Below are 12350 nucleotides of genomic sequence, written 5' to 3' on the forward strand. Positions count from 1 at the left end.
CTGGTGCTGTCTCTAGGATGTACTCTAGCCAACAGCCTGAGACTGTCCTCGAGACACCTGGTGCTGTCTCTAGGATGTACTCCAGCCAACAGCCTAAGACTGTCCTCGAGACACCTGGTGCTGTCTCTAGGATGTACTCCAGCCAACAGCCTGAGACTGTCCTAGAGACACCTGGTGCTGTCTCTAGGATGTACTCCAGCCAACAGCCTGAGACTGTCCTCGAGACACCTGGTGCTGTCTCTAGGATGTACTCCAGCCAACAGCCTGAGACTGTCCTCGAGACACCTGGTGCTGTCTCTAGGATGTACTCCAGCCAACAGCCTGAGACTGTCCTCGAGACACCTGGTGCTGTCTCTAGGATGTACTCCAGCCAACAGCCTGAGACTGTCCTCGAGACACCTGGTGCTGTCTCTAGGATGTACTCCAGCCAACAGCCTGAGACTGTCCTCGAGACACCTGGTGCTGTCTCTAGGATGTACTCTAGCCAATAACCTAAGACTATCCTCGAGACACCTGGTGCTGTCTTTAGGATGAACTCCAGCCAGACTGTCCTCGAGCGGCATATCGAAGAACCAGAACCAATATTGTATATTGTGGTCCTTTAAAGCGTCTCAGAAGGCCCTTATTGGGGGGGGGGGGGGGGGGGGGGGTCAAAATGCTCCAGCATGATGACTGATTCTCACCTTGTCAACACGGTCGAGCAGCCGGGACTGATTGGGCCTGACTGTGACTCTCTTATCCCTCTCACCCTGTTGACAACTTGGCAGAGCAGCCAGGACTGATTTGGCCTGGCTGTGACTGCCTCATCTCTCGTGACTTCCTCATCTCTCTCATCATGTTGTCAACACGGTGGAGCAGCCAGGACTGATTCGGCCTGGCTGTGACTTCCTCATCTCTCTCACCATGTTGACAACTTGGCAGAGCAGCCAAGACTAATTTGGCCTGGCTGTGACTGTCTCATCTCTCTCACCATATTAACAACAAGGCAGTGCGGCGAAGACTGATGCCGCCTGGCTGTGACTGTCTCATCTCTCTCACCATATAGACAACTTGGCAGAGCAGCCAAGACTGATTTGGCCTGGCTGTGACTGTCTCTCATCTCTCTCACCATATTAACAACTAGGCAGTGCGGCGAAGATTGATGCGGCCTGGCTGTGACTGTCTCATCACTCTCATCATGTTGTCAACACGGTGGAGCAGCCAGGACTGATTCGGCCTGGCTCTGACTGTCCCATCTCTCTCGCCATATTAACAACTAGGCAGTGCGGCGAAGATTGATGCGGCCTGGCTGTGACTGTCTCATCACTCTCATCATGTTGTCAACACGGTGGAGCAGCCAGGACTGATTCGGCCTGGTTGTGACTTCCTCATCTCTCTCATCATGTTGTCAACACGGTGGAGCAGCCAGGACTGATTCGGCCTGGCTGTGACTGCCTCATCTCTTTCACCATGTTGACAACTTGGCAGAGCAGCCAATGGCTGTGACTGTCTCATCTCTCTCATCATGTTGTCAGCACGATGGAGGAGCCAGGACTGTCAAACAGTTGTGTGAGCTCACCAGAGCTTGCACTTACATAATAGTGTAAAACTAAAATTTATATAATATATATATATGTATATAAAACCGTCATCGGATGCGCATCCGATATGCCACGAGATCCTTTACCGTCTTCGGATGCGCATCCGATATGCCACGAGATCCTTCACCGTCAATTCCCTTACCGTCTTCGGATCCGATACGCCACGAGATCCTTCACCGTCAATTCCCTTACCGTCTTCGGATGCGCATCCGATATGCCACGAGATCCTTTACCGTCAATTTCTTTACCGTCATCGGATGCGCATCCGATATGCCACGAGATCCTTCACCGTCAATTCCCTTACCGTCTTCGGATGCGCATCCGATATGCCACGAGATCCTTTACCGTCAATTTCTTTACCGTCATCGGATGCGCATCCGATATGCCACGAGTTTTTTTGTTACCTCACCGTCAATTCCTATACCGTCATGGATGCCACGAGCTTTGTTCGCGTTGTAAAGGTTTCGGGGATACGACTAATGCATGCGAGCACCGTCGGCGGAACCCCAAACCGCCCTCTCGATCTATCCGTAAGGACAAATCACTCTCGTGACCGTCACAGTTACGGACTCCGGACCTCCAGACTTTAGAGACCGAGCTTTTCTTTACCTTACAATTACTGTATACTCGGCGCCTCACTTATATGTGTTGTTTTTTTCACATACATTGTTCTCGTGGTTTACGGAAAAGTAGGCCTAAAATGTTATAGTGTCTAAAAACAATATTCAGTTAATGGAATTACACTTTTTTCCATTACTGCTTGCTTGATATTGCCCTAACAACTTTTTCATGAATCAATTTTGAGCATTTTGTTTACAACGTAGTTATTATAGCACGAAATATGAGTCTAAAATGCCAAATACTTGCAACTATTATGTTAATCACTGAAATCTTAGTGTACTAATTGCTCGCTATAAGCTAGGTTATTGCGCCCCTAAACCAACATACTGACAACGCTACCTCCCCGGAACTCAAACTTTAACGTGAGTTAATTGTAATCTTACTCTCTATATACCAAAGTGTTTTTACCTAGGAATACAGTTGCACTTCACTGAAAACTTATGATGTGTTGATGAGTTCAATGAATCCTTCGATTCCTTTGGTTTTCTTGGCGAACTGACGTCCGACAATCAATTACCCGTTGACGTGTACCTGCAATACGCCATTGCCATAGTGTGTAAACAGATCTATTTTTGGACGAAACTCAGCCCCTCACCAACTTTGGTACATTTCGCCAATGATGACACTGCTTCTAGGCTGTACCACAGCACTTTAAGCTGTAGCAGCGCCAAGCAAGAGTCAAGACAAATGTCCACTACTGGATCAACCCCCTCGCCCGCCCCCCATCATCAGATTCAGAGGCCTGGCTCGTGGCTGAGCCCTGTGATTTAGGCTAGCCAAATTCAATATGATTCTTTTCTACTGTTCTTTGGTTGAAACAAGAGAAGGCCCGTAATGTTAGTAAACCAATTTTCAGGTTGTTCGCGTTAAAAGTTAGAAGATGGAGCAGATGGGACTCAACCCAAACCAGCTGATGGTTTTGCAGAACCCCGGGATGATGGGAGGCCAGATGGGTGGAATGCCCATGCTCATAACCCCGATGGTTGTCACACCTGAGCAGATGGAGCAGATGAAGAAGAGCCAAGGTAATCGGGGAAAAACTGCTCTACCCTAATGGCTAGAAAATGTCTGAAAATGTAAAAGTTTTTATTACCACCATAAATGTGTCTACCTTGAAAGTTGTCAGAGGATGTACAAGTACAAGTATGACCATTCAGATTGAAATAATCAAAAACTATAGTAACAGGGATACACTTTAAAAACGTGACGTCATCTTAAGTTAATAACTCAGTTACATGGAAATGTTTCAGCTGGTGCTATGAAGACCTCAAGTAGCAAAGATTCCCACCATGATTTGAAGACGCGGGACCGAAGTCACGGAAGTGTTGAGGTAGGTAATAATGTGCGGGTGGCCAAGTAACCATTTGTTATTTTGGGAGTCCTGTGGTAAATTGTCCTTCCATGAAGTGACAAGGAAATATATTGGTTAAATCAAGTGAATGTGTTGGCCAAGTTCACGCAGCTGTTGAAAAAATCAGTTTATCATTATGATTGGTTGTGGTGATGAAATATTCTTGTTCCTAATTTTCTTCCAAGTTTTAACTTGTACTGTTTCACTCAGACTTTTCCATAGCTTTAGTTGGATCAGTGTGGTAGAGTATCAACAAACATGAGAAACAACCGGTCAAGAAATACTGAAAGTAATCTCTATTGGTTGAGATTCCAAGTCACCTGGCACTGGTCCAATTATAGCACTAAATCCTGGAGAGCCAAAGTAATTTCTGCTGCTTCTCTGTGGAAACAAAATACTCCAATATTTCTCACATGCCCTCAATGTCCGAGTCCACCTAACTCCCTTGGCACCTGTTCTTCATCTAACTGAATGTGTTTTGAATATTTTTGAAGAGGCGTCATCATTCCAGTAGTCACAGGTTTGATTCAAAGCGGGACTCACGAGATTATCACAAGCTACGAGACGACAGACATGACTCGCGGAGCAGCAGACATGGCAGTAGTCACAGGTCGCCATCTGGAAGTCATCACAGCAGTAGTCGCCATGAGAGAAGTCGCGACTACAGATCACGTGACTACAGTGACAGGTCATATGACCAGCGCACAAGATCAAGCAGCAGTCATCATGAAACACGCCCTCTTTATTCAGATAGAGAATCTAGTTACAGAGGAAGAAGCTCTTACAGGCCAAGGGGTACTTACAGAGGTAATTAAAATGGTCATTCATATCGTCCAGAATTGGTGGCAAAATGGGCCATCCATATGGAAATGTCACATTTCCCATCTTATGAGGGCTATTATGCTCATTTGATATAAATCTGGAGTAGGTGTTGAGATCTAAATATCCCATGTCGAGCAATACAAAATGAGAGAAGTGGCTGATGGGTAATCTAACGACAAAAGATATCTCAAAAGGAAAGTTGGTGTGATGCTGAAGTTTGCTCATTCTCCTGCATTACTTACCACCATATAATTGGGAATATGTCAAATTGCTCAGTCGTGGCTGTTTGAACAATGAGCTGAGGACATATGAACTATATAGCAATGAGCTGAGGACATATGAACTATATAGCAATGAGCTGAGGACATATGAACTATATAGCAATGAGCTGAGGACATACGAACTATATAGCAATGAGCTGAGGACATACGAACTATATAGCAATGAGCTGAGGACATATGAACTATATAGCAATGAGCTGAGGACATATGAACTATATAGCAATGAGCTGAGGACATATGAACTATATAGCAATGAGCTGAGGACATATGAACTATATAGCAATGAGCTGAGGACATATGAACTATATAGCAATGAGCTGAGGACATATGAACTATATAGCATACTGCACGTGAAATGACAAAACAAGGACCATCAAAAAGCATTGGAGGTTTTCAAAGCAGAAACATAATAGCATAGTTGCAAGTGTCCTAGTAGTAGTGACTTGGGGACTGCTAAAGTTGCATTTGATGCTATCTAACATCAAAATGAAGGAATGCCAGTGCTTGCTGTGATTGGTGGACATGTAGAACATTGAAGACTAGTCCACGGGTGAATGCTTGGTTACAGTGATATGTGTTGGAGGATGGCTAAAGATTGTGTTCGCCGTTTTGAGTGAATAACAGCCGACACTTTCTCCAGACATGGACCTGAGGTCATTTATGGACTGGAGGAGGTGAGGGAGCTGAGGTTTGAAATCTCTAGCCGTGAGGCAAGCTGGTCTATTACAAGGGACTTTGACTGAAAGAGGCAAATCACATCCCCAGCTTTAGACAGTTCCCTGGATTCAACGCAAAAAGACCTTTTGTGCTGTGCTTTTCCATGGTATCCTTACAAAAGCATTTCAGCAAGACAGTTATCTGGACCTACAAAGATATCACCCAAGAATCGTCATGCCAATTCAGAGCATTCATTTCATGTATCTCCATAAAAATAGCAGTATTCGTTTGGGACATTCTGCATGGGCAGGTGGTAATCATTGAGAACTTGAAATATAGTGACTCGAAGTCGATTACATTTAGTTATGACAGCAGTTGTTTTTGCTTGCAGAATGATGGAGATTATTGAGCTGGAGTGATTTGTATGTTGGGAGAATTGGCATGGTGAGAAACCATAATCTTCAGGAAGTAACTATTGTTATTAGCGTGAAGGCAATGAACGCACTTAGCACATTATCATTCCTAATCAGACCGTGCACTAGGTCTCATTCAGCTTGGAGGATACACTGTTGAAACACTGGCGGAAACACCACAAATAAGTGTACAAGGTTGACAAACAAACTGCTTGCCTGAACTCACTGATTGACTTGGCTAAGAAAGTGACACTGACACATTACATGAATGATTGCGCAAACGGCTGAGGAAATGATGAGGAGACGTCAACCTATTGGATGGCTGTGGCCTCACTCTCTATTCACCATTCTCTCTGAGGAGACGTCAACCTATTGGATGGCTGTGGCCTCACTCTCTATTCACCATTCTCTCTGAGGAGACGTCAACCTATTGGATGGCTGTGGCCTCACTCTCTATTCACCATTCTCTCTGAGGAGACGTCAACCTATTGGATGGCTGTGGCCTCACTCTCTATTCACCATTCTCTCTGAGGAGACGTCAACCTATTGGATGGCTGTGGCCTCACTCTCTATTTACCATTCTCTCTGAGGAGACGTCAACCTATTTGATGGCTGTGGCCTGACTCTCTATTCACCATTCTCTCTGAGGAGACGTCAACCTATTGGATGGCTGTGGCCTCACTCTTTATTCACCATTCTCTCTCAACAATAGTTGATCTGGATCAGTGTTTCTTTGCTCCTATCAGATTGGTTATGTGTGGTAACCTAGCAATCCTTTAAAGCAAATATTAATGGATCTTTATAGAATACAAAATGTGTTCAAAATGAAAAGGATTGCTTGAAATGGTATTGCTAGTTGCCTTGTGACCAGCAGCCTTGAAATGATGTCCTGGGTGTCTTAGTTCTATCTTCGGGTGGAAATCTTCTTCTTTTAACCTCGACATCTTTCTTCACCATTTCCTTTTACTTGATGATCTAACCTTTTACCACAGGTAGGCGTGGCTACGATAATCACTACAGCTCGACCAGCAGATATTCCCGAGATGAGGCAACATCATCACGGTCAAGTGACTACATGAGGAGCCAACCCAAACCTCGTGACACAACACCTCCGTCGTCAGCATCGTACCATTCTACATATGAACCACGAGGCAGTGGGCGTGGCCGCGGGGCTGTTCGTGGTCGAGGACGAGGTTATTTTGCCGGGAGCACACCGGAGAATCGGAGGCCTGCAGTGGTGACGAGGTCGCTGGCGACGAGCATTGTTCGCAAATATACGACGACTCCAAGGGTAGGTGTCATCCATGATGGTGAGATGTTCTGTTGATTGTCACCTCATCATTGCGTGACTCTCACCAGTTTTCCTTAAGGGGAGAGTGAGGGTATATCACGTCTGCTGTGTGATAGCTCTTGCTGATAGGTTTAAATTATGCCATCATTACTATTTGAATGAATAAGCAGGTTGTAGCTTTCCGTGCTATAAGAAAAAGAGATCCTGGCCAAGTACTGTCATCGAGCTGAAGAGGTCATAGGCTTAGAGACGGGTGTTGGAAAATAATGATACAGAATGTCAAGTGATAGCGCCTTTCTGAAGCCTGAAAATGTGAATGTAATTGTTGCTGGCCTCATTGCAGTTGTTCGCTCATCGAGAGCCTGATGATGATGATGATGAGGGAGATGATGACGTAAGCAAACATCTTCATAGTAGCATCATGCTCATATGTAACATAATCCTCATGCTAGCCGCAGAGGTCTTCTCCTAAGACAAGAATATTGTACATTTATCTGATAGTTCCCCGCTCCTGCATTCTGCATACAGTGCGATGTCTTCACCCATCCATTCCCAAAGCAGATTCCTAGTGCATTGTGCCTCCAGCACATTAGACAAATTATTCAAAATGGATGACGAAACTGCATTCTTGGTTGAGTAGTTTTAACGGGATACGATGATGTGGAGAGCAAGCACTAAGAACCACCAATCTCTGGATGTAAACCATGGTCTTCAACACTTGTGCTAGCTTCTTCACCGTTAACCTCTAACCCACTGCCCCATCGCAGACATGGTTATCAACACTAGATGAGAGTCATGTCAGCACCAAGATTCCTGCCCCAGCAGCTTCTCCCTACAAACTCCCATCTTCCAGAGGATGGGTGATCCAAAACACCACCTATCATACATTGGACATGACGTCTGCTAACCCTGCAATGTCAACCTGTTCTGGATGGCATTCCCATCTTCACTCACACATTGTACAGAATTCCTTTCAAAAATACTTGATAATTTATAAAGCTTCTATACCAGATGAGCATCTCCTCATTCTAATTACTCATTTCACTGAGAACTTTCTAATTGCATCATAGAACAATTTATTGTCATTTTCTTGAGAGACAACTTTTCCTCCAAACTTTGTCACTCAAGAAACATCTGATGGAAGATGTTTAAGATTGATGAGGTGAACAGAAACAATGGTCGATGATGACCACACATCTAAACTACTTGTGAAAGAAGTTATTCGGCCTGATACAGATATCTGGGATAAACAAATCCATACCTATCATTAACATAATTCACCTTTATCTCTCCAGCTAACCACCCGTGGGCGATTCACATCAACAAGAGGCTTCTACCGAGGAATGACGTCATATCGTGGGCGAGGGACGGGCTTCCCAAGGGCAGGTTACAACAACTGTACTCTCTGTAAGATCCAGTTCTACGGCACGCGGGCAGCACATTCTATGAGTGTTGAACATCAGGTAAAGTCAAAATACGCTGACAGCATTTCTGAATCACGAGACAAACTTGGACAATGGACTCTGTATCACTTTATGTTGCTGTTTCATCATGCGGTGTATAATTCTCTCCTTGTTGTCTTCCAGCGCAATGTTCGTGCGAGAAAGCATGCGTTTGCAGTTGCTCTTGAGCGTCGTCGCCAGTCTGATGATGATGGGAGCCCTGGGCCGGACATGGAGGACCTGGTCATCCTCGATTCAGTGGGAGAATCAGATGAAGAGATGAAGGTACATTTCCTTGTGATTCTTTGCTTTCGTTTGCTGCCATATCGCGTTCACATTGATTTACCAACCACCAAAAGGAAGTCACTTCAAGTTTCATTCAGTGTTGTGTTCCTTGCGGTTTCTATCGAGATCATAACAACTGTTTTATCTATTTTTAGGAGGAACCTAAGCCCGAGAAAGGCTCTGACTCAGAGGAGCAGAAGTTACTCCATCATCATCATCATCATCATCATCATGCTAGCCGTAAGAGGAGGAGACTGATTGATGCGGTAAGACCTTACATCACAGGTGACCAGGAAGGCCAGAGAGTCTACCACGCCAACACTCTTTGAAGTTTCTTTGCTATAGTGCCACTTTGAAAGTTTATGGATGTTTAGCTCACAATTTCCAATGATTCATTTCATGATCCTTCACTATTTCCAGCTCTCCGGCTCGGCATCCCAGAATGAGTCAGCGCCACCTGCCAAGCCACTGCATACTATCGAGATAGTTCCTCCGGACCCGAGTGTTGACCAATACGGAGCCTGCTACATCATCCCCGTCTCAGGCTTCTTCTGTAAACTATGCTGCAAGTTTTATCACAACGAGGCTGCGGCTAAACGTGTTCACATCAAATCTTCTACTCACCTCGAAAAACTCAAGGTAAGCGTCACTCCCTGATCAAACAAACACCTTCATATTTCACCCAGACCGAGTGTGCCATCTTGGATGAGGTCTTAACTGTTGACTTCCCACGAATATGTAGACTGGCTTTGTTCAGTTTCTCTGCTCATTTTGGCGTGTCAACTCATCAACATAGATGACAGGTATCCTGGCTTTATTTGAGCAGATAAGGCTGCCTCACAAGCTTGGCTTCTGTAGCCTTGTGTCTTCTCCATCAGAGCAATGTCTTGCTCTTTCTAGGCTGCCTTTCAGTGGATGAGTCAATGATAACCTGACTTGTATGTTTAAAACGTTACTCCATCTCTAACAGACAGCACGGTCGACATATGAGAAGAAACTAGCCGCAGAGAAAGAGGCCGAGAAGGTTGCAGCAGAGACGACGGCTGGTGAACCAGAGGAGCAGACACCACCCGACAGCAGTCCACCAGGTACGCATCTTAATTAGAAGAGGTCTTGGCCTTCTCCACCATGTCACTTCTTCCTGTTCCTTAACAATTAGTGCTAGAATGACCTTGGTGAACCCTGATCTGGTGGAAAGGCATAAGCTATCTTCCTCATCATTGCTGGAGTGCATTGTCAGAGAAAGTGTTTGCTGTTTGATTATCAGTTCCATTCAACCCAAAGGACAGAGTCATTACCACAACTGTTTTTGGGAGATGTATTGAGAAGTTGGTCTTTGTTAGAGAAGATGATATGGTAGAAGTCCAACTTACTTCAGGTTCCTCTCTTCATCTCTCTCCAGCTGTCACCAGTTCAACCACCGTTCCTAAACCTGACACGCCCACCCCAAAGATGACAGTGCTGCAGAAGATGACAACTAAAACGGCCAAAGCTGTCGTAACAGCCAAGATGGCGGCAGCAACGTCACAGGTACAGAATCGTGGCACAGTGCTGAAGAAGACAGCTACCACGCGGGTGACGAAGATCCCGGCAGTCTTGTCCAAACGGATGACTGCAAAGAGGAAAGCTGCCAGATCAGCTGCTAATGCTCAAGAGGTGACACCCAGTGGTGCAGAGGTGACGTCGGCTGAGGCTGTCGAAGAGCTGTCGACACCTGCAGCATCTAACGATGAGGCGGCAGCTGAAGTGGACAGCACGGAGAGCCCGACACAACGTGAGGAGGATATGGAGGAGGTGGTGGTGGCCGTTGCCAGTGACGATGCAATGGCTGACACCACTGAACCAAACCAAGATGCAACTCTGACGGGAACAGATGCTGTGCAAGGTGCAGATCAGTCAGTCACTGGATCGGTCACTGAGTAACTTTGATAAATGACTTTCATCCGATGCATGGCAGACAGAGGCCCTTACTGTTTACCTGGAAATGTTCAATTGGGGGTAAACATTTACTGCCAAGTTCTAATGGATTTGACTTCTTTTAAGTTGTCTCCCAAATCGTGACTTTTACCTGATCCCTGGTAGATGTACACCTAGATAGAAGAGATCAGTTTGGATGAAGATCAATCAATGAATATCATCTCTGATCATAGTTGCCATTATATCTCAGTTTGGTCATTTGTGTTGTTTACTGTTGCTATGGAGACTGGGTACTCACTGCTCATTGTGATGGTTGTAAACTTGGCAAGTTGACTTCAATGTTCAATGTTCAGCTGTAGAATAGTAGTGGAATAAAATGTAATCATTCGATGGATTATATCACCTTGTCGGCTTTGTCTTTGACGGCTACCGAGGACGAGAGACAACTGTGGAAAGCATGGATGTGACTTCAGAGAGTCACTGTGGTTGTGACGTATAACAACATGGAAGCACTTCAGTATTTCAACTCTGCTAGCTGGTTATCTCGGTTGGTTCCATGTCTCTGTCCTCTGTTATCAAGACAAGACATATTTTGACTGACTGTGACAATGCAGAAGACATGAGACGGGCCGGGGAAGTGAACATTAACCCCCGATTTCCTCATCACGTCCGTATTTTGACCTTTCCAGCTGGTTTTCCGAGGTTGTTCCAATCCTCTGTCCTGTCCTCCTTTAAAATCAAGCAAGAAGCATGTTGTGATCATTGATTGTGTCAAGTCAGTGTTCTGACACTTGAAGCTGGTTATCGCCGGTGTTTCATTCCTTCATCTTCATCATTTTGAGACAAGACAACTGACTGAATGCAAAAAAGATGAGATGAGATATATCAGTATTATGACTCTTCCAGCTGGTAATATTTGGTCAGTCAGTGATGAAGCAAAAAACAATCCTTCAGGGTCGTGATTGTCTTTGGAGAGTGTGTGAATTACAAGATATAAGTTGGTCAAGAGTCAAAATTCTAACATGTCTTGTCTCATCCGTCTTGAAGCGTCAGAACACTGAAGGGCCTTGTCTCAACCCCCTGGAAGCGTCAGAACACTGAAGGGCCTTGTCTCAACCCCCTTGAAGCGTCAGAACACTGAAGGGCCTTGTCTCAACCCCCTGGAAGCGTCAGAACACTGAAGGGCCTTGTCTCAACCCCCTGGAAGCGTCAGAACACTGAAGGGCCTTGTCTCAACCCCCTGGAAGCGTCAGAACACTGAAGGGCCTTGTCTCAACCCCCTGGAAGCGTCAGAACACTGAAGGGCCTTGTCTCAAGTCTCCTGGGTTGTTACAATCAGTCACAACATGTGTCTTCTCTTGATAACAGAGGACAGGTCAGAGGAATGGAACAACCCGAGTCAACCAGCTGGAAGAGTCAAAATACTGACGTGCCTGGACATATGTCTTGTGTGTTGCAATCGATCACAACATGTGTCTTCTCTAGTGACAGATGACAGGCCAGCGGCATTGGACAAACCCGATATTGTTATTCTCCTGCGATCAGAAATTTTGAGATGCACGCCAGACAGTCGGATTTTGGTTACAAAGTCGGCTGTCCAAGAGAATTCTGCCACAGAGCTTCAGAGCTGTGTGGTCAGGGTGGTGTCCCTCTCTGTTCTTTATCAGGGAGCAGGTTGGAAGCACATGAG

At 45.4% G+C, this 12350-nt stretch overlaps 1 protein-coding gene across 2 annotated transcripts; it reads left to right on the forward strand.

The window, feature by feature from the left end:
- The first annotated feature begins 2473 nt into the window (after positions 1 to 2473).
- On the forward strand, positions 2474 to 11057 carry LOC135501332 (uncharacterized). 2 transcript variants are annotated; one of them, XM_064793391.1, is made up of 12 exons: positions 2474 to 2563; positions 3058 to 3226; positions 3452 to 3531; positions 4047 to 4359; positions 6718 to 7016; positions 7360 to 7410; positions 8312 to 8479; positions 8603 to 8743; positions 8899 to 9009; positions 9164 to 9382; positions 9714 to 9831; positions 10146 to 11057. In XM_064793391.1, the coding sequence occupies exons 2-12, from the start codon at positions 3082 to 3084 to the stop codon at positions 10664 to 10666; spliced, it is 2166 nt and encodes a 721-aa protein (XP_064649461.1). In that variant the 5' UTR covers positions 2474 to 2563; positions 3058 to 3081; the 3' UTR covers positions 10667 to 11057. The 2 variants fall into 2 exon arrangements, with proteins under 2 accessions (XP_064649461.1, XP_064649462.1); XM_064793392.1 differs by lacking the exon at positions 7360 to 7410.
- Positions 11058 to 12350: the final 1293 nt, after the last annotated feature.

The sequence above is a fragment of the Lineus longissimus genome, chromosome 17, assembly GCF_910592395.1.
Source record: "Lineus longissimus chromosome 17, tnLinLong1.2, whole genome shotgun sequence".
NCBI lineage: Eukaryota > Metazoa > Nemertea > Pilidiophora > Heteronemertea > Lineidae > Lineus > Lineus longissimus.

What these genes read in the sequence shown, in the direction of transcription:
- LOC135501332 (XM_064793391.1), top strand. Translation starts at nt 3,082, where the DNA reads ATGGAGCAGATGGGACTCAACCCAAACCAGCTGATGGTTTTGCAGAAC. An exon ending in CTATGAGTGTTGAACATCAG is followed by an intron (nt 8,480 to 8,602) that starts GTAAAGTCAAAA and finishes GTTGTCTTCCAG; the next exon opens with CGCAATGTTCGTGCGAGAAA. An exon ending in GGAGGAGACTGATTGATGCG is followed by an intron (nt 9,010 to 9,163) that starts GTAAGACCTTAC and finishes CACTATTTCCAG; the next exon opens with CTCTCCGGCTCGGCATCCCA.